The sequence below is a fragment of the Pavona decussata genome, unplaced genomic scaffold (assembly GCF_977016875.1).
Source record: "Pavona decussata unplaced genomic scaffold, jaPavDecu1.1 SCAFFOLD_93, whole genome shotgun sequence".
Lineage (NCBI taxonomy): Eukaryota > Metazoa > Cnidaria > Anthozoa > Scleractinia > Agariciidae > Pavona > Pavona decussata.
Window position 1 is genome coordinate 797,501 of NW_028145510.1, and position 22,006 is coordinate 819,506.

Below are 22,006 nucleotides of genomic sequence, written 5' to 3' on the forward strand. Positions count from 1 at the left end.
TGTGCAGTGTAGGGAGTAGGGATGGCACTGTTGTTGTGTTGTGATAAGACTCACCTCCTACCAGCATTGACTAGATTTGATTCCCGGACTTGGCATCATACATGTAGGTGGGTTGAGGTTTTTCTTGGAATCAAAGGATTACAGGTTTGCCAGTCATTAGGCTGCTTAGTGTCACAAACTCAATTCGTTCATGAATAATTTCATGTTTACTCATATTTGGTTAAAATATACTCTCATCTCTTGTGGAATAAAGAAAGAATATTTTCATGTCTGTCGTAAGTTTATCATCTCCCCTTTTTTTTTTTCAGCTGTATCAAGAGACTTTGGTGTCAGAGGATTTCCTACAATAAAATTGTGAGAAGTTAATTTAACACTAGTTTCCGTTTGAGTATCTTTTTGAAAGCTTCAACCAGTGTAATCGGTTTGTGAGTGGTCATCAAAGAGCAGTCCTCATAAAATCAGATTGCTCAGAACAGGCAGCACAGATGGTGCAGTGGTGAGAGTACTTGCCTCTCACCAATGTGGCTCGGGTTTGATTCCCAGACTTGGCGTCACATGTGGTTGAGTTTGTTGTTGGTTCTCGTCTTTGCTCCAAGAGGTTTTTCTCCTGGTAATCCAGTTTTCCCCTCCCCTCAAAAACCAACATTTCTAAACTCCAATTCAATCTGTGAAAGTGTCCCCAATTAGTGCTCTGCGCTAAATACATTGCTCTAAAATAGTCTGATTTATCTTATTTTCATTTGCGTTGATCATAATGGTCCTTTTTGCCGTGGACCAGTTCATCCATGTAATCAAGTTAATAACAAATTAAACTCATCAACAATAGATGAGCTTGGGAGCTGGTGAAGCCGGGCAGCATTCAGGCACGGGAAAGGAGGTCTCCATGGCAACCCTGCAAGCGGGCACCACCAACGGCACCGTAACACTGAACCCAATCAGTGGAATACTTACCAGACCCGGTACTTACCAAACAGAGGGTGGAGACGGGGGGGGGGGGGGGGGGGTGGAAACTTGCCAAAACAGCAGGCAAAAATGACCTATCTCGCAGGCCAGCAAGCAAGCAAATGCAATGCAAACCATGGGGCACCCCCCAGCAGAGAATACAAAGGTCGCCCCTTAGCCTTGACAAGAGCCGACCGCTGACCGGCATCGAGCTGACTTCAACCTTGCCTAAATTACATTTAGCCATATAAATAATATATTATGATAATCACTATGAAATAAAGCTTGGTGTTTTCCAGAGCTGGATTGGCCACTCAATTTTATTCTTCTTTGGTTACAGTGTTAAAGGAAAGCGTGTAATTACATTTGAAGGAGAGCGTACAGTACAGAGTATTGTCCAGTTTGCAGAAAAAGCTGACAGGTGAACTAGTGAACTAGTGTTGATGTACCCTCCTACGCAGATGGTCTTTGGGCTTGTTATGCATTCTTCCTTGTAGGGGAGGAATGTGCGACAAGACCTTCATAAGGCCATTGACCTATCAAATGGTTGATAAAACATCACATGCAGTGATTTTAAAACGCGATAAAACCTCCTTCTTATTAGTATGCGGTGTTTAATGTTTTTCTCGTATGCTATTTTTCTCTCTTTTGACTCTTCTCTTTGCCAATGTAGACCAGCAGTAACAGAACTTCAAAATGCAGCATCAGTAGAAAGAGTGACAAAGGAGAAAAGTGTTTGCTTCTTCCTAGTAACAAGCAGTGAAAATCCACAATTGTCAGAGAAGCTAAAGGTGATCAATACTAAAATGTGCTTATTTTTAATAATTTTTATTTATAGGATAAAAAATAATTATTTTTGGCAGATTAGAGCTAAAGGTAAATTTGATGGTAAATACTGTAAATTGAGTGTAATGTGCGATATTTGAATGTATGAAAGATATGTGATGTTATGCTGTGAGCCTGGTGAATAAAATTAATGATTGATGTGTATTTTTAGTTTCATATTGGGAGAACTTAAATTTTCTTTTTCCAAGTACTATGCCCAGTTGTTCAAAGCCCGATTAAGCTAATCCTGGCTTAACTTGAACTTTGATTCGAGTATATTTACTAATCCATAAGGATTTCTAAAAGATTTTTGTCCCTGATAAGTTTTGCGTTAGACTTTTCTTTACCTTTAGTTTAAAATGAGCCTTTAAAATCATTTTTAATGCATGAGATGAAAACCTCGGTTAACTTTTAATCATGAGTTAGCGTTAATCAGCTTTCGAACAACACGGCCCTAGTGTATAAAATTAATGATTGATGTGTATTTTTAGTTTCCTATTGGGAGAACTTAAATTTTCTTTTTCCAAGTGTGCCTGTGTCACTGGCTGAGAATAAACATCTCTCTTGTATGATTTAGTCTGTCAGTCAGGTTATTTAAGTGGTGTCATTAGAGAGTGGCCTTTCCTGCCCAAGGGACATGTCGAATTTTTCTAAATCGCTAACTATGAACTGGGAGACCACATGTGATATACCATTTAAAAGGTATTTTCTGGGGTGTGCTATAAATCACACCAACAGAGATGGAAGAGGTGACATATTAGTGGAAAAATCCAAAACGAAAGAAAAAAAAAACATTCAAAATTTTCTTATTCGTTGTACATACTGGGTATCCCCCTAAATTATAGCTTAATGTACAGCTCTCAGTCTATTGCTTGTTGTAAGATATCAACTGGACCCTTAACGTACAAAGGAAAAAAATCCAAAAGTTTGAGGGGTGGTAAATCAAGTCTCATATAGGAGGGGGGCATGATTTTATGCCTTCAATTCATAGATCTTTCAAAGATCTCTTGGATGTGCAAATTTCACACAAATTGACCAAATACTGAGCTCATTATTGCGTCTTGTGCCATATGGCACTCTTGGGCAGGAAAGGGTTAAAATAATAATTATTAAAACCATTTTGATCCTTTCTGATTTATATACACTGTATATTTAGCTTAGTAAATAAAGGTTGTAGATTAATATCCCAAAGGACCACACGCATTAGTTTCCCCATTTGCCCAGGTTGGCCCATATAACTGAACATGTTTAGCAACAAATAATAAATATACAAAAATAGATGAACAGTGATCTACTTGTTTTTCTTCTTTCAGGATATTTATTCACAAGTTGCAGAAAAAAGAGTAATTCAAAGTTATTTTTATCAAATAAATCAAGAGGCATTACCCAAGGTGAGAAAACGTGATGTTTGCATAAATGAAAAGGCCATGTACAGTATATTGTAGTAAGGAAAATCCTAGGCCAGATGTGCTTGCACACTGTTGTTAACTTTGTTGATGATCTACTGACCAGTGGCTATGGACTCCATTGGCTTTACTCCAAGTAGTTTTGTTGTGAAGCTGTCATTTGCTTTATGATCAAATCATTACTTTGTCAGATCAGCTGAGAAAACCAGAGCATGTCGCCATGCTCTAGCATACGTAAGAGTCTCAGTTAAAGAATTGACAAATACTATTTTTTCTACAAAAAAAGTAGCCTACTGTCTCCTTCTGTAGTACTCCACTGCTCCCAGAAATGAGGTAAACTTTTTAGACTCTTCCTTGCCCTTTCACTTTTATGGACGATTAAACTCAGCTGTAGGATAATCAGTTTAATGTCTGTGTCTTGTAGGATGTTCAAGTAAAAGCACCAACTATTGCAGTTTCAAAAGATGATACCTTTTTCATGTTTGAAGGTATGTTTGTACATGTGATGTTTACTGTTCTGTATAGAAATTGGTGACAGGTGTGCATGCTTTTGGGAAATTTTGAAAGGAATATTAATAAATTCAAATTCAGTAAATGTCCCTTGTTAAGATACCAAAAATATTCTGAAAAGTAGTTGTGTTTTGGTTAGTTTTTTATTGCTTTTACCAAAGGTACATTACAGACTGAAACATCCTCAGTGCTGTCAAAACTATAAATTATTTAACCCATAATAGATATACCGTAACACAACCCTGCCAGAGCTGTTTGTGCTTGCAAGAATGTTTGCTTGAAGAAATTCAGCTGTGCCATATTTGCATTAGTCCTAATTGACTCTGTATGTTTTTTTTTTTTAAGTTCCTGAAGATGTCAGTGAAAAGAATGTGTCTGAGTGGGTAAACAGTGAACGATATGAAGCTTTTGTTCATGTGACCAGATCCAATTTTCATGATATTACTGAAACTGGTAAGAATTGGATTCATATAGTGAAGCTTTCCATGTTTAGTTCAAGTTCAAGTTCAATTAAGTTAATATTCTTGAATGAAGTCTAAATTACTGGTTTTGGTACTAACTTTATATCAGTGATAGATAGCAGCATAAGTGATTAACTTACTTTAAAGTAATGTTATAAAGTTAAGACTTTTAATTTCAGTGACATATTGTGGTTATCAAAATTTATTCTAAAACAATATTAGGTTGTTTGCTCTCAATTTCTATGTGTGCCCATTGTAGTTGATGAACACACAACTTTTCTCACTCTTTCAGGCAAAGTAATGATGCTTGCCATCTTTGCTGAACAGAAAAGCAAAAAGAAGATCAATGAAAGGTCTGAGTTAGTGATAAGCTCTCTTTTGTCCAAGTACCATGATGTGGCACATTACTTCATCAATATTTCATGAATTTCAATGACTTTTTGCCACAAAGATGGTTTTCAAAAGATCTGGTCATTTAAGTGTAAAATTGTACCCCTCACTATCTCCATGAATGTAGTATAGTTGAGTACCCTTAGTTACAATGTTTCCAACTCTTTTTTGTGACAGTTATTAATTATTTGTAATCAAAAACATTCTTGTATGCATTGAGTAACTGATTCATGAACCTAGATCCCTCTCTCGCTCCAGGGGGTGGGAAGAAGAGAGACCCTGGGAACTAGGTTGCTGTTTCATGAGTAAGCAAGTTATATACATGTATATGTTGATTGCTGACGGGCAGGTATAATTTTTGAATATCTCTATGTGAAATTATGTTTGAAAGTTCCAATTTCTGTCAAAGGCACAATTTTCATTTCCATTGAGGAGTTAAGACCTTTCAAATGGTGTAACACGAGTGAAAACTGAGTGTGTCTCGGTATAAAGTATCATTCCTCAAGGCAGTTAAAGGTGATCATGATGTTACTGGTAATTGCCGCAAAAATGTGTATAACATGTACTCTTACTACTATTATTGTCAGCTGACTGAGTTGGCTGTCTATAATGGCCTGTCTTTATGGTCAACATGGTTAACCGACAGTGGGCCAAAGTCTTTTTAATTAACATGTTTCTAGTTATTACTTATTTTGATTTTTGGCCAACTTGTGGGAATTTGTTGAGTTTTGTTGTATCCAAGTCATCTATCATTTAATTTGGGAACCATCCCAAGGTATATATTTTCCAAACATCACCAATCTGTGAAGCAAAGGTAGGATCTTTGTCACTATTGCTAAAACATTAACTGACATATAACTATCTTGACCCCTATCTCCAACTTACGTGATTAAGTTTTGACGAATATTCTCTCTGTAGAGTTAGCAACGTTGTAAAAAGTGTGGCAACAAAACAAAGGGAAAAGTTCCACAAGTAAGTGCCAAGTGTTTTGTATACAATTATTACTCTGTGGGTAACCTTTTGTGTGAGATAGCAGTGCAAGTGCAGAGTGCAGGCTGGAACACGCCAAGTTTGACAAAAAATGTGAAATGAGAAAGAAACACCCTACGTTCTTGTGTTGACACTCATAAAATCTCCTTTGTTTTTGTTTTGTTTTTGCTTTTCAAATTTAAGGTCTTTTGAGGAAATTGAAGGTTTTCAAGCAGGCTGTATATTTCTTGCAAAGTGATACAAGCTGAAGAGTTTTAAAACAATGATGAAATTTTATCTCTTTGCACGCCTGGAATAGCTATGCCAAATGGTATTGAGGGTATTGTCCAAAGGGATTGTCAAAATGCACAAAATAAGTTGAAAGACCCATTACCTATTAAAGATTATCTATTAAAGAAAGAAACAGGTGGTATAATTTTAGCAGTCAAATGTCTCAAACTGTAATGAAGAATTTTTGCAGGTCTGTTGACATATTTACTGTATACACCATACAGATAAAAAATCAATTACCGATAGGTCAAGCAACATGGTTTAACCACTGCCCCGGTTTTTCAAAGAGTGGATAGCTTTATCTGACTAGCGGATGTAATTAGTTGGAGTACACGTTACCCGCTGGATAGCAATTTATCCACTGGATAAAGTTGTCTGCTCTTTGAACAACCAGAGCCTGGACATTTGATACAAACTGTTTCAATCAAACTGCAGCAGAAACAAAAACATGAAGAGGGGTCTGTCATCTTGCAGGCTACTAAAAGGACCGGCTTGTTTGTTTAACATTTATGTTTGTAGGTTTTTCCAGTTTGGTTGGATGCTGGGAGACACTATAGCAGCAAACATCATGATGAGGTGACAACTAATTTTTTTTTTTAATTGGATTTTGGAGTCTCCTTTAAATCCCATAGATATAAATACACTTTACATCATTCAACCGATTTTAGAATTCCGTTCAAGAAGAAAATATCAACTTCACACTAAAGAATAACAGTGAAAATGTTGATGGAAAGCGCTAGTCGTATGCAAATCCAAAAGAATGGCTTTGATGGAGAGGGATTCTGTGAGCGATCTACACACAAAGCGAAAAATGGAGGCTTGATATTATACCAAACCTCTTCCGATGCGCGCGTTGCATCTTGGTAACCAGAGAGTCTTTAAGTGGCTGATTACATGACAGAAAAATAGTGGCTCTAGCAAAACTTGGAATGGTTTGATAAGCTTTACCTATTCTATCTGGGACCATGAGAGCTGTTACTTTACAGAGAAAAAATGGCCCAGAACCGATTCAAAATAGTAAGGCCGGCACACACAGTTTTTGTGAAGAAATACCCATGTTTTATCCATGTCATTAATTCTGGGTATGTAGGTGCCTAATGACCCAGAACAGCATGGATAAAAGTTTAGTTGAGTCTTTAAGAATCAGCGGTACCGTACCACTTTTTATAATTTTCTTGCCATGCTTTTTCTTGTCATGTAAAACAGGGCTTGTGGTTGAACAGATACAATTATCGGAGCTGTTCCATCTTTTATTGGAGCCAATGATACCATTTTTTCTGTTGTATAAACCGCCCTTAACACTCCTTTAGCTATTTTACTTTCTTTGTAAATGATGTTTATAGTCATTTGGTATTTTAAAATTAGTATTTATTATGTTACATTTGTAAGTAGCTTTTTCCATCGCTCCTAATGTACTTTTATCTGATAGAACTGGTAACAGTTATTCACCATAGAGTGTTGTTGGCCAGAACATTTTAAACAGCGTGAATTATGTTAATTTCTTACATCATATTGTAATGATTACGATATTATTTTCTTTCAGCTCATTGACAGCACCATTTCTGATGGTGTACAACTCGACGGATCATGTGTATTACTTGAAGCAGTATTCAGAACTAAAAGAGGACTTTTCAGAAGAAAAGCTTACGTCCTTTCTCGATGACGTGTTGGAGGGCCGTGTGAAGGTATGGTCTCTGGAATCATTAACAATCATATAATATTGTCTCAACAAAGAAAACAGAGAAAGCAAACAGTAGTTCATAATTTTTACAATATTCACTCAATGTTATTGACTGTTAAGCAGGGCTTGAGAGTAACTTTTTAGCTCACTAGCCCCGGCAGTGGCTAGTAAGTCTAGTAACAGGTCTGATTTTACTAGCGAAAACAAACTTTTCGCATGTGGCGGGAAGCAGATTCTGCCATTTGTTGCTTTTATAACAGGAAAACTTGGAAAAGTGAATCGTTTGTTCCTTTTTTGGCTGTTTCAACTTTTTTTTAATTAAGGCAGTGAAGTCTGAAATCTGCTAACAGTCTTTGTTTTAATTAGTTTCTCTTCTCTCGATTCGCATAAATAATTTTTCATTTTTGTTTGACCTTACAGTGCTGTACAAATGTTACTCGCCAACATGGCTATGCAAAGAGCAAAACTTACGAGCCGAAACTAAATTTTTACTAGTCTGTAACTAGTTGGCTACCGTTAGTCTTGAGTTCTTGTTAAAGTACTGTGTAACTTCAAATATTGAAGGGTTTTTTCTTCCCACTTTTCAGGGATACGGAGGAGATTCATATTTCCAGAGGCTTTATAGGGTATGCAAAGATAGTTGTTAGTGATCAAGGTCCAGTTGTATTTATTTCGCCGAGTTCGTTTCTTCTATGTCTAGGGTAATCTCCTTTTTTGTTGTTTTTGTTGCAGGGAATTTGGGATCTATTCAGGACAGTTTATGTAAGTGAAAATACTAAATGGTGAATTGACCGTACAGTCTATCAGGAGCACTTAACGAGAACATTGAAGCAAAGTAGTTAAAAATGTTGCTTCCTGTATTCCCACACCTTTCGTGGCCTTTCACAGTCAATCCACGTCACGCGTTAACGGTATTTTTGAAATTTGAACGGAGTCTTGAAATTTACATGTCAGCTTTGAACATCGCCAACGAGATTTCAGAGTTCCCGTAGAAATTTCCCTAGTTTATTAACGGTATAAAGCTGTGAATTTTTCTTTACATTACAGCATTAAGTATTTTAAGAATAACAATTGTTTCCCAAGCATTTTGAATCTTTTTTTTCAGTTAATTTGTCTTTTTCGGAAAGATTTCCAGAGAAATGTTAAACTTTCTATTCACATGCCGGACATTACGAAGAGAAATTTGAATGTTCGTTCCATTCTCGGAAATACTGGTCACGCGTGAAGTGGATTGACCGTAGAGGCAAATTTGTGTAACCCAACTCAGTTTGATTTGTTCGGAATCTCTAGCTGAAAAGTTAAGTTGCCAAAAATTTTAGGAGTATGCCTGCGTCACTTTCTTGAATAATCATCATTCTCATTCATTCACCAGGCTGGAAATATACCATCACATTTCTTTCAAACAGAATCTTATTCTCGAATTGACGAGCTGATGTCGGCTTTCAAAAAATGCAAGCTGGCCTTTTTTGAACTTTAACAGCGTATCAATGCATTTGCCCTTCCGAAAACAACTTGAAAGGGTTAGTTTTTTATAGCATTGGGAAAGTTTGAGGAGATCTTCGCTAAAGAAAATGCTTGTTTTGTTCAGAATATAAGGGCGTCTCTCTCTAAGATACTCATATTCAATTTTCATCTAAAACATAGATTTTGCTGATAAATCTTCGATCAACTTCTGTTGGCAAGTAGGTAAAAAATATGAAATACGAACGTAGAAATTTAACTTTTCACATCCTGAGCTGTGCGGTGAGATCGTGAATTTTGCAAGACTTGCAGCTGTCAGTTCCGGAGAAAACAGATCATTCAAAACCTCCTAGTTCGCTAGTCATAAACGATGACCCTTCACGCTAATAATATGATGAATTGCAATCATAAGCTTTAATTACTGTTTGAAAATTGAATATGAGGATCTTAGAGAGAGTCGCTCGTAATCCGAATTTCCGAGGGGGGCAATGACCTTCGGAAGAGATATTCGACCGAAAAAAAAAACCGTTGGGTGCCCCTGAGTCTATCAGAGGATCTTAGAGAGAGCCACTGTTAAATTGTGACGAAAAAAGTGGTTTCTTTAGCGAATGATCTCCCCAAAATTTCGCTACACTAAAAAACTAGTCCCAATGTCAAAGAATAATCTTTGACATCGGCGGGATCTGAATCCACGATCTCTGGATTCGATCACCAGCGCTCTAACCAACTGAGCTATGAGATCAGCTGGGAGCTGATCGTGGAAATTAAGGCATTTAATCATTCGTGGCAAAGAATCGTTGTTTACTGAGAAAACATGTTATCTTTTCCATACAGGATATTTGGACCACCCAGCCGATTGCTGCATTGCTCATGTTTGGTTTTCCCCTTCTTGTGTTTTCATTCGTTATTTACATGCTGTGCATTGCTGACCCCGGCCCCGAGGAGGAAGACTTGGATGAAACTGAGGACGGAGCTGAAATCATGGATGAGGATCAAGAAGAAAAAGAACTGAAAGAACAATCGGATGAGGAAGAGGAAGCTGATCCAAGCGCCGCAAAACCAAAACTTGACTGATTTTGAAATGTTCCCTTGTTATATAAGTGAAAATATTATAATTTAAGGACGGTGCCTACTATTGCTACTGCGCATACGTTCTGCGCATCTCGTGCAATCTCGTTCCCAGAGCCCACGTGTCTTTTGGTCAGCGCCAACTTGGCGCCAACTTGGCGCTGACCAAAAGACACGTGGGCTCTGGGAACGAGATTGCATCTCGTGATACTCGGGTTTCCTATGGATGGTGCCTAGTAATACAGGGAGTTTTTGCGCGGTTTTAAACTATGAGGAGAAAGCAGAACTTAGCAAGTGCTCTTAGTATCCAAAAAGAAAATTGGGGGTAACCATGCATTTTTCAGAGATAATTAAGCTTAAATTTGGAAGAAAATGCCATACATTACTTTGTATTTTACTGCTTTCTAAAATAATTGTAGCTTAATTATCACTAAAAAATGCGTGGTTACCCCCAATTTTCTTTTTGGTTTCCATAGCCCTTGCTAAGATCTGCTTTTCCCGCATAGTCATTAACCGCGCAAAAATACTTCGGTATTAGTAGGCACTGTCCCTAAAGAGAGGTTTGATATTTTCCCGTATGGATAACAACTTGCCAGAGAAAGAGTGTCCACCATGGAAGCTACAGAAAACTTGGTGTTTTTTTCTTGGTGCGTTGAAAATCTCCACAATGTAACTCTCAACTTTCCAGGATTTGTTTTAATGTAGTTGGTTTGTGTAGATAAACTGTGGTGTGTTGAGATTGCATTGACTTAAAAGCTTTGATTTTTATTCCTTGTCAATCACCATTACCTAATTTGTTCACAAGGCTTTCAGAGCATCTTTCCTGCTCAGCGGCTCCAGGTCAGTGCAAACACCTGAGTCCAAAGTGTCCACTACTCTAAAAACGCGGCATTTTTTTTAAATTATCAAGGGCAGAACTGTTTTCGGTTCCGCAGTGAACCATGCCATTCCATTACGAAAATTTCTTGGGAATCAGTTCGGAGTCAGCGTGAAAAAATTGGAGGATTATATCGGGGTTGGGGAACATTTCAGTGTCAATTTGGGGATCAGTTCGAGGGTTGTATAGTCCCAATATCTCTGCTTTTTCGAAGAAAATCAATCAAAGAATCTGATTTTACGATCCTTTGTGTCCTGTTTTCTGTCTCAAGAATTGTACAGGCCCCTAATACGTCCTCATCTTATGAAAGAACAAGATTTGGTTTTTTTTATCACGGACACAAACTCTCGCGAAAGTATTTTTCGCGCGTACAAAGCGGCCCCGTTTCATGCCCCTTCGCGCAGATGACGAGGCAAGAACTAGGCTGCGTTTGTTGTATCGTGTGGAAGCTCCATTCTCGAAGTATCTAGTACCTCCATGTTTCAAGAATTTAGAATTTGTAAACGTCAATGTGTTTTTGGGCCTTCTAGCCTCACAACGCATCACAAACAGAGCTGTTCTGAACTGAACGTGATTTTAATGTAGATGCAACCAAACCACACAAGATCTCATTCCATCCTATAATCCTGCACGGATGATCTTCATAAGGTATCCAGGTAAAAACGTTTGTACATGATCCAAAGTTTCCCGAAGACGTCTTAGGCCCGGATCAAACCGGTCGAACTTCACATGAGATGAGCTAAACTGAGCGAAGTAAGTTCATGAAATTAGTTCGTCTCATGTGAAGTTTGACGTTTGATCAGGGCCTTGGTATTTCTGACAGGAAAATCAAAGTGGACACTCCAAACAAATCAAAATTACATTTACGTACAATTTATTTATACAAATATTGTTTTTGCAACGCAATTGCGTTTGCTCTGTGTTCGCAAAAAATTCGTCACAAAAATACATTTGTAAATGAAATACGATAAAATGAAATGATAAAATAACAATAAATTTTGCTCTTATTTACATCAGAATTATTTTACATTAAAAGAAATCAATTTGCTTGCAATTGGTTTAAGATTACTCAGAGAAAAATCGACACCCTGTGAGCAGAGCCTCCCTAAATTCTACTGAGTCATAAAAAGAAAGGCTTTGCTTGCAGAGTGAAAAAACGGTGGAAAGATGAAAAATTATACACAACTTGAATTTAGTGTATGCCAAATTTGCAATTCACATTGGAAAAGTGATACTGGCCAAATTTCGCTGATTAGAGAGTGATTTCACAAATGACTTACTACGTTATCGAGATGTCCTCATATTAGACTTCAATTATGGAACTGATTACGTGTTCGCCGGGCTTGGAACGTTCTCACTTACTGGAAATTACCAGTTCATGTTATGGCTGAAATTACAAAAAAGTCCAATTGAATTGGGCTAAGCTTACTAGGAAATATTTGGGATGTAAACAGAAAAAAATGATTTCCGTGTGAATTAACCATGTTTGAGGCATAATATAAAGACAAATTACGATAATATTTGACACCAATTTTTTTTTTAAATACGGAATTAAAAGGGAAAGTATCCGGGAATTTGGTGTTATATCAAAAACTCCAAGACTTTTTCTTTTCTTTTATTTTTTATTTTTGTCAACAGAAACTTAAAAGTATTGCTCAAATTTGTTGTAGATTGTCACCCCAGTGTACTAAGGCGACTGGGTTAGAATAGGCCGCAACTTGAAAACAGTTAGGCTAACTGTTTTCAAGTTCTCGCTTTTTCGTTTCTAAAATACACTAGAGCAGGTCATAAGTTGTTCTTTTCAAGAATTCAGTTGATTTCTTTTTCTTGATGTTCTGGAATTATTTTGTAACTAAGTGAAGATGTGGTCGCACCAATTTCACCACAAAAGGTCAAAATCCCCGCGATACTTCCCCTTTAAGATACTATTTGACATTAATGTATTTTTTTTTTTTTTTGGAACTAAAACAAGATAGGAATTAAGATACTATTTTACATCAGAAACTTTTTTTCTCTGTTTTGTGACTGAAATAAGTTTCGGATTTAAGATACTATTTGACACCAAACATTTTTCTTTTTTTTTTTTTTGTTTTCTGACTAGAATAAGATACGGAATTAAGATACTCTAAGATAATACTTATCATCAATAATGTTTTTGTCTCATTTTTTTTTTTTTTTCGGTTTTGTGACTAAATTAAGATACGGAATTAAGAAACTATTTGAATTGCACATTGATAAATTTCCAAGAAGTTAATGAGAAAATTTATAAATAAACATGCAGGATAGACAGAATAATTTCAATTGCAAGAAATATTTCAGGTCAGCAGCTCAGGTTGAGGTCCAGTTTCTGATTGTTTATTTGACTCTGCGCGTCTAATTCGGCCCACTGCATATTGAAAACAAAAACAGAAGAAAGCAATGTTATAATGGATTGGACAGAAATTCAGTGAAAGGTTTCTGCTTGCTGTAGTCTTGAGTCATTAAAAGCATAATGGGACAAGACGACTGCAGCTTCCTTGGTCTAAGTTGTCTGTGAATGTTTGGTTTATCAACAGAGTTGACAATTAAAGGTAAAATGGCCACCGTAAAGAGATTCGAGTGCTAGCTTTTCGAGTGTTAGCCGTTCTGACGAAGGGCCAACGCTCGGAACGTCAGCACTCGAACCTCTTTACGGTGGTCAATTTACCCCATCAACTCTGTTGATAAAGGAAACATTCCTTTCTGCTCCCCACCGACGCAGCACCACAGTTTCTTTAAAAACAAATCCCCTTATCCCTTTATGACTTGTTTGTGGTCTGGCCTCGCGTCTAAATTGGCTCTTTGTGTGTAGAAACCAAAAGCAGAAGAACGGATACCACTATTAATATTGGTTTTGGGTTGTTGAATTGTCGAAGATTGTGCTAAAATAAATGCCACTGGCAATGCAGCAGTGTTTGTTCGTTCATTTCTCACAGGTGCAAAAAAATATTTCCCTTTTCAACAAAAATTCCACGCTGATTACAGTATCCTAACGTACACTAGTTTGACCTTGTAGCACACTGGGATTGATTACGTCATCAAGATTTCTAGAGCTATCTATAGACATTTATCTTAAGTTTTGTTTCTTAACAAAAGCCTATTGTTGGATTAACAACAGACTATTGTTCAGAAACAATGCTTAGGATATCTTATCTTAGAAGATATTCGTGAATCTGATCCCTGGAAAACACTATCAAAACACTTGGAATGCAGATGATTGGTGATGGAACATTGTTAAAGGAAGGTAGACGCCATATCTGACATTCAAGTGATAAATGACACCTCTTACCGTTAATGGCCGAGTAGGCGAGTCATCTTCTCCATCTTGAGTCATCCCATCTGTCCCCTGCAGCAATTCAATCTTAAGTCTCTGGTGTCGGTTTCTCAGTTCATAGTTCTCCTGTTTTATTGAGTTAATCATGGACTTTGACGATTTTATAGTCTGCTTGTTATTCTTGTCGTACTCCTGCATCTCTCGTTTCTCGGAATCGAGCCTGGCAGCTTGAATTCTTGACTCCGTTAGATCCGTCTTCAAATCCCCAATTAGTTGCGTTTTCTCCTCTAATTCTTTTAAAGCGGCGTTAAACAGCTCCCACAAAACAACATTGTCTCTACGTGCCGTCCTTTTCTCAAGTTTCAAACGCGCAGTAGCATCACTAACGTCTTGTAAGAGTTTTGCTTTCTCGCTCTTGGCACGCTCAAGCTCAGCTAATACGAGTTCAATTTCATCTCGCGTTAGTTCCATAGCTCCAAACCTAGTAGTTTGGGCATGCGCATCTTGGCTCTTCTCATTCAGGCAGATCTCAAGCCTTGCTTGTGTTTGCCTTAGTGCAGTTGTTCTTTCCTTTAACATGGTGTGGATTCGTTCGAGCTCTTCTTTCAGTTGCTCAATAATGCCTTCGTATTTCAACTCTGTACTCTCGAAAAAGGACGTCTGCAGTTGTAATGTTACTTCTGTTCTCTCCAGTGTATCTGTCCTTTCCTTTAACGAAGTGTACATGTCTTGGAGTTCTTCTTGAAGCTGCTTTATGATGTCCTCATATGCTCCCTCAGTACTGGCAAACAGTGACTTTTGTAATTGAAGCTCTCCTTCTGTCTGCTCTAGTGCATATTCCTTTTCCTCTAATAAGATGTGCGTCTTGTCAAGATCTTCCTGAAGTTGGTTAATAATCTCTTCATGCTTTGCTTCCTCACTAACAAGAAGTGACGTTTGTAGCTTTGCTTCAATGTGCTCTAAAGCTTCTGCCTTTTCCTTCAACAATATTTGTGTGCTTTGAAGATCTCCCTCAAGCTGTTTCACAATGCCTTCATGCATTGTTTCCGCGCTAGTAAGAAGTGACCTTTGATTTTGTAGCTTTGCTTCCGTGTGCTCTAACAGTCCGGTTATTTGCTTTAAGGAAATTCGCGCGTTTTCGAGTTCTCCTTCAAGTCGCTGAATAGTGGCATCACGATTCGCAATGATCTCAATACTCTCGTACCTCAATGCTTCCAGCTGATTGTCTTTTGCATACAATTCGTCGCCCAGCCACGCTACTTCATCCACCATACCTTCATACGTTTCCGCAGTCTTCGCGTTTTCGAGTTCACCTTCAAGTCGCTGAATAGTGGCATCACGATTCGCAATGATCTCAATGCTCTCGTACCTCAATGCTTCTAGCTGATTGTCTCTTGCATATAATTCGTCGCCCAGCCACGCTACTTCATCCACCATACGTTCATACTTTTTAGTCTTCCACGATTCTTGTCTTCGACCAAGCGTTGTTTTTAATTCTTGTAGTTCTTGAAGAGAACCCTTCAGGATCTGATACAGATGCAGCAACTGTGTTTCCACCACCTTGGAGCCTTCCTCTGTCCTTGTTGTTGTCAACAAACGTGCAGAAGTTTCTTCATCTGTTTTCGAGGTCAGCTCTTTAGGACAAGACTTCAGTTCCTCTTTACTTAGTCCTTTTGAATCAGCCTGCACCTCTTTGTCAAAGCCGGGCAGCCCCTCTTGTTCAGTCCCTTCTTTTTCTCTATGAGTTTCGTCCTCTTTAACCGAACAGATATCCAAGTACGACGCAGAATCATCTAAGCTGCAGTCATCGGGAATGGAGGAAATGTCAGAATTAAATGTGTTGGAGTTATCAAAGAAATAATCCAGGCAATTCTCCATTTCTAACACACGTTGTTTGAGAGTATCCACGGTCTCTGCCATGAGTGTTAGATTCTCTTTCGTTTGATTCAGTTCGTGTTCTTTTCGTGTAAGACGTCGTTTCGTATTCACTAGCTCTTCCTCTATATCTCCTTTTTCTTTCCTTAACTTTCTTATCTCATGCTTTCTCTTCTTTTCCTTCCTTTTGGAGTACGCGTCTTTTCTGATCTCTTCCGAATAAATGACCATTTCACTCGCAATCTCCTTCTTGGCTGCTAGCTCACTGAATGTAAGACGTTTCAGTTCAAGTTTTACTGTTCCCAACTCAGTCTGCAAACTCTTCTTTTCGATCTCAAATGCTTTAGTCTCCTCTCTCATGGCAGCAACCTGATTTTGCAGCTTCTCATTGTCTCCGGTCAATTCAACAATTTCGGTCAGAAAATTATTCCTCTCTTCTTCAGCTTCTCCCAGCGATACCGAATGGCTTTCTCTAGTTTTGCAAAGTGCCTTTTCTTCATGTAAAACTTCGGACGGAGCGTCTTTAATACGATTCAGTTCTTTCTGATGGTCTTCTTGTTGAAACGAAACTTCATGATTCATCTCGATTTCAGGAGACTTTTCTTTTACACAACTGACGCCGTTGTATGCCTTCGTGCTTTGGACTGCTGTTGCAGCTTTGAAAGCGTTTAGTAGTTCTTGTCGTAGAAGCTGCTCAGAAATGCTCACCACAGTATTTGCAGACCCCATATGCTTCAAACCATCCTTTGATAGGATACTTTCATCATCAGAATGAACAAATGGTTGTTTGGCACTAGAGCGTGGCTCTTTGAGGCCCACGTCATCCTTCAGCTCATCTTCAATTTCTTCTCTCCCGAGAGTTGCTGCTGGCGCTGACTTTTTGGCTCTTATTTTCTTAAGTTTGCGTTTAACTTTCCTCTTCTCCTTTCCGATCTTCTTTCTCTCTCCTCTTTCCAACATTTCTCCTTCCACAGTCTTCTTCTCTAAGCGCCTCATGTCCTCACTGAGATCATCAGTTCTCGTCTTTATCTCCTCACACTCCTGACTGATGGTAGCTTCTTTTTCTTGACTGGTTTTCAACTCTTCGCGGATATTCTTGATTCTTTCTTCGATTATTCTGTTTTCCACTTCAAATTGTGCTTGAAGCAGTCTTGCTTTGTCCTCGAACCCAGCCATCTTTTCTTTTCCTTCGCTGTCCATTGATATGGGGTTATACTGATCAAACTCTTCATCGCTATCTGTGTTCTTTTCATTGTTGGGCTGTTCAATTTCTTTGGCCGAACTTGCCCTGATGGCATCTTGCATCATAATGTTGTTGTTTTCACCGATGTCATTGTTTTCGAATTCATATTTTGTGTCTTCTTTTTTCTCCCTAAATGATTAAAAGACACAATAACCAAATGTCAGTCTGTGAACCACGTTACGAGCTTGAGAGAAAATTGTTTTCTGAGAAACAGCCACAAACTTTTGATGAGATAGCACTCACGATAATCTGTGCTACATCTCAGTTTCATACAACGACTCGAAAGTTTCAAACACATATTCGAGGCAAATTTCACAGCAGCAAGCAGGCCGGGGAGCGTTATCTGAGAACGGACCTATTGCAGTTGCTGGCCAGTTGTTATTTCTAAGGCAATCTTAGAGGGTTGGCTTCGCAACTATTTTTTTTACCGTCTTTGCAAGTAAGTGTCGTAACCAAGAGATCTTTTTTTTTTATGCTTTTAGTCCAAAACAAGGTTAACGTTTTTCATCCTCAAGCCAAAAGCGTGCAACTAGCAAGTAGCGCCTTAATTTGTCGCGCAAAGTACATGCACCCGTGCACTACAAAAAAAATAAAAGAATTTGATCATTTATTTTACTTACTTGGCTGTCTCATTCAACCAAAGTTGCATATTCGGCGGTTGCTGTTCAGAACTTGCGGTTGAATGGCTTTGGAAGTCGTTATCGACGTCACTGGTGTTCATGGTGGTTTCTGCTGACATAAGATTTGTATTCTCACAGGCAAAGTCACAGTCCAAAGGTGGCGTGACGTCATCTGTCCTCTCAGATGGTGAGATATCACTGGCCAGGTTATCATCACGTGGTTCCTTCTTGGTCACCTGTTTGTAAAAAACAGCATAAACGATCACTTTTTCAGACCGAAGATCAAACTTAATCATCCTAGGTAATTAACATCCGCACTGAACTTAACTTTAGATTTTCAATTGAATATTTCGGTGAAGCAGTTCATGCCAATCGTTTCATTCCACAAAAGAATCTTTTGGAGTGGGACCAGCAGATTTTTACTCAAATTTACTCTGAGCCTTATCGCTTGACATTTGCTGTCGTAATTAAAACGTGGTGCTCTCTTGAAGAAAAGGGTTTCCTGTCAAAGTGTTCCTATTACATCACATCCAGGTCATTTCAGGGTTCCTTGACTAACAGGGAACCAGCTGATCAAGAATAATCCCAAGGTCTGTGGCTACGAGATGGAGTCGCTAGCATGACTGATTGTGGGTTAATTATTTACCTTTTTATTTTCCAAACGAGTGAACTGTCTTGTTGTTCGAGGTCTCACTTCCTTGGAGGCCCTGTAATGGCTGTGCTCTTTGTAATTATGCATGGCTGTTATAAATAATAAACATTTAATTTTCATTATTTACAGACAGAACACTTAAAAAAAAAAAAAAGGAAGAAACCATTTTCTAATAGAATGCCTATCTAATTCACCCATTTACTTTTAGATCTCCTTCTCTACCACGTTATCTCGCCAACCCATAATACGTCTCAGACAACCCCTTCTTTAATTCGTCCAGGTCTTTGGCAGACCCCCAATCAATCAATCAATCAATCAATCAATCTATCTATCTATCTATCTCTAGCGTCAATCAATCAGTCAATCAATCAATCAATCAGTTGGCTCGGGGCTTCGCCCCTCGCCAACTATCACAGGCGATAGAAACCTCGAGCTCGCCGTCTAATTGTTAATTAGTGTCAATCGATCGATCAATCAATCAATCAACCAATCAATATATCTCTAGCGTCAATCAATGGATGAATGAATAAATCAATCAATCAATCAATCGATCAATCAATCAATCAATCAATCAATCAATCAGTCAATCAATCTCTCTTCTCTCTCTAATAGACGGTCCTCTTCTCTAATACGCCCCTCCCTTAATTACTGAGTTCACCTTACTAGTCGTTCCACTTTGTTCTAACACATTCTTTTTTTAATCTGCCCCTGTTTCTTAGAAGATACCCTCACGAATCCACTACCTCCCCCCCTCCCCCCTAACACATCCGGTTTCTGACAAGGCCTTTAACTTAATACGTACCATTTTCTAACGAAGTATCTTTTCAAACAAGCTCTTTAACTAACACACCCCACATTTCTGTTAATAAACCCTATATATCTAACCCCACCACCCCCCTCACTTACCCCTAAATGCAGATTATGGCCAATGTAGAATATAAATGTATTACGTAAAATAGCGTAAAGATGTTTTTCCGGTTAAAATCAAACTGCTGTTTAATTAGTTACCAGAAGAAAAGAAATTACAATACCTGAGTCCTTTCTGAAAGGTTTTTGGTCTTTTGCAGACTTTGTATTCTTGTGAAGTTCTTTCTTCTCTGTGCTTCTCTTTTTGCACTCTGTCTTGATGGGAATTCTTGATGGTCGCTCGTTTCCAAGTTTGTCCACGGAGTTCCTCCGCAGATGCTGCGTTTTCTCCGTCGCGATTCCCAAGAACAATTTTCCGTTGCTGTTGTTGCTCAGCCGAGTTATTCTGATTGGTATTTTGGATTTTTGCTCCCCTGTAGGCAGGCGATTTCCGTTGCCATCTTCGGCAACTTCTCCGCTCGCAAACTGCGAAGCCATCGAGTTTTCGTCCGCAATTCGACGACTTCGAACAAAAAACTGTAGATGTTCTCTTTTTCTGGTTTGCTATACGTATCTGGTTTGTTCTTTTAAACTTTTTCTCTGAAACTCACTTCGTAACTCTCGAAATTTTCCCGCTTCGAAAATAGGTACTAACCGCACCAAACGCTGAAGCGAAATGATTGTTTTTCTTTGTACCACCATGGAAACCTTGCCTCATCATTTCGTCACAGACAGTGATCTCAAGAGGTTTCTTGTTCGAATGCTCGCGCAAAAGGAAACGTGCAATTTTTCCTGAAGGAAATTTATATCGGTTTCTTGAATTTTTAGCTCTTAATAAAAATAAAGGTGTTTGTCATAAAGTACAGCGCTAAAGATTTGTTTAGTGAGCAAAAAAATCGATTGTAGCTTGAATATCGACACGATAAGCTTTATACATTTTGTTCGCTGTGAAAGTGAAGAACAAAACGAAAATGCACAGATTTAAAAGAATTTGTGAACTGAATATATTTTTGTTTCTGTTGTTCAATCAGAGGCCAATTCATAGCGTTTAGAGGTTATGTTAGTTAGGTGAGAAATATGCGCATTGTCAAGAGAATGAAGTGAAATATATAAGCTTATGCCAGAATGTGCAAATCCGAACTAAGTTCATCTTAATTCTTTGAAAAAAAGAAAAAAACGAAAAAAACAAAACAAAACAACAACAACTTCAGTCGATAATGTTTGAACATAACTCTAAGTCAAAAAACCATAAGATAAACAGGAAAAATGTTTTTGAGAAAAAAGCTTAGTTTCTACCTGTTGTAAAGCTAGCTGCCAACTGCCGAGATTCTGCGTGGCCAAACACCGCACTTGCGTAAAAATGGTGCTTCTCACTTGATCTGATTCTTTTTTTCTCCCTTTGTTGTGAGGCAAACTGAGCCGTCAAAATGTTGAAATCAAGAAAAGTACAGGAGTTCGGCCATTTCGTCGCTTTCACACTTACCCTGTTAGCAGAGGTTTCTCTTTGTGGGCTCAAGATTAAATTGTTCCGAGGTTTCACCTTCTGTTTTTAATTCCTTCCAGTTGTTTCTAGTACAAAAAAACTGAATTATCGATTTTGGTGTCGAGCTAAGAAGCCAACCCAATGCGGAAAGCAGAAATAAACCAATCAGGGACGAGGAAAAAACCGTTCAAAGCAACCAGGGCCCAATCAGAAGCAAGAGATTGTGGCAGTTAGACAGTCGTTCGACGAACATTTCTGGGAGTTGACCATTGGATTGACATGAAATTTTGCGGGGTTTTATTCTGCAATTTTTCCGGCAAAAAGAGATCATGCAAATTAAAATTCAAACGCAAAAGTTTACCGTTTGGCAAAACTCCTGCATTTTTTTCCTTTTCTGGATGTCATTCCTACTTTGCTTAGATAGTGATCCCTAACTCATCGTTTCGTTTCACTTTAAATATGATTCCGGTGGTGGATAAAAAAAACATGACCCACCCCCTCCTTTTGGTACAAAACTGACTGACCCACCCCTAAATGAAGGTTGAAAATACATGACCCTCCTCCCATTAAACACGGATTTTCTGGGTTGCAATGTAATCCAAGGAAATCATAAACCTCCGGCCTCCGGCCTCGCTTTGAGAGGAATTAAGTTTAGCGAAGTGCGCTTAACGATACATCGCTATCACTGTCACTCCAACTGCTGGAAGCCAGTTTTGCGAGAGTGATATTGTCATCATCGGCGATATCACTCCCAGCTTCCTGCAGAACACAGTCTTTGCTTGCTTCTGAGCTGCTGACACTCGATTCAGAGCCACTTGTGTCTTTGCCAATGAAAACACTGTCTGTGGCTGCTGACAACTGAATGTGAGCTGACACTAAGTCAAGCTTGTTTTCTTTTTTCCTTAATTTCTTTCAGTTGTCGGATTATGACTTTCAAAACAGATTAAGAACAGAAACTCTTTGCTTTCTCAGCAAATCCTTAATTACAGAGGAGTTTCCCCACTCCACATCCTCATAGGTCAAGTTACTCTCCTTTTCTGCTTTCTCCTTTCTTTCTCTCTTTCTCTTTTGTTTCATCATGTTAAGGTACGCAAGGTGGTGGATGCATTTTTTT

The 22,006-nt window shown here is 38.4% G+C and overlaps 2 protein-coding genes across 2 annotated transcripts in view; one reads left to right on the top strand and one right to left on the bottom strand.

Moving 5' to 3' along the window:
- The window catches only part of LOC146473464 (protein disulfide-isomerase TMX3-like), a 26,890-nt gene extending 16,149 nt beyond the window's left edge, over positions 1 to 10,741 (top strand). Inside the window, exons 5-17 of the mRNA XM_085118141.1 lie at positions 309 to 354; positions 1,283 to 1,363; positions 1,616 to 1,733; positions 3,081 to 3,158; positions 3,598 to 3,661; positions 4,029 to 4,136; positions 4,437 to 4,497; positions 5,453 to 5,506; positions 6,314 to 6,370; positions 7,338 to 7,479; positions 8,063 to 8,101; positions 8,208 to 8,237; positions 9,771 to 10,741. Coding sequence (XP_084974267.1) covers positions 309 to 354; positions 1,283 to 1,363; positions 1,616 to 1,733; positions 3,081 to 3,158; positions 3,598 to 3,661; positions 4,029 to 4,136; positions 4,437 to 4,497; positions 5,453 to 5,506; positions 6,314 to 6,370; positions 7,338 to 7,479; positions 8,063 to 8,101; positions 8,208 to 8,237; positions 9,771 to 10,010 — 1,118 coding nt within the window. The 3' untranslated portion in view covers positions 10,011 to 10,741. The remainder of the gene's footprint in view (positions 1 to 308; positions 355 to 1,282; positions 1,364 to 1,615; positions 1,734 to 3,080; positions 3,159 to 3,597; positions 3,662 to 4,028; positions 4,137 to 4,436; positions 4,498 to 5,452; positions 5,507 to 6,313; positions 6,371 to 7,337; positions 7,480 to 8,062; positions 8,102 to 8,207; positions 8,238 to 9,770) is intronic.
- Positions 10,742 to 11,574: 833 nt separating this feature from the next.
- On the bottom strand, positions 11,575 to 20,955 carry LOC146473465 (uncharacterized). The gene is made up of 6 exons (XM_085118120.1): positions 20,893 to 20,955; positions 19,595 to 20,806; positions 18,558 to 18,652; positions 17,912 to 18,147; positions 14,189 to 17,420; positions 11,575 to 13,267 (listed from the first exon to the last, which is right to left on the bottom strand). The coding sequence occupies exons 2-6, from the start codon at positions 19,905 to 19,907 to the stop codon at positions 13,202 to 13,204; spliced, it is 3,942 nt and encodes a 1,313-aa protein (XP_084974246.1). The 5' UTR covers positions 19,908 to 20,806; positions 20,893 to 20,955; the 3' UTR covers positions 11,575 to 13,201.
- Positions 20,956 to 22,006: the final 1,051 nt, after the last annotated feature.

What these genes read in the sequence shown, in the direction of transcription:
- LOC146473465 (XM_085118120.1), bottom strand. Translation starts at nt 19,907, where the DNA reads ATGGCTTCGCAGTTTGCGAGCGGAGAAGTTGCCGAAGATGGCAACGGA. An exon ending in ACCTTTCAGAAAGGACTCAG is followed by an intron (nt 18,653 to 19,594) that starts GTATTGTAATTT and finishes TATTTATAACAG; the next exon opens with CCATGCATAATTACAAAGAG. An exon ending in CTCGTTTGGAAAATAAAAAG is followed by an intron (nt 18,148 to 18,557) that starts GTAAATAATTAA and finishes TTTTACAAACAG; the next exon opens with GTGACCAAGAAGGAACCACG.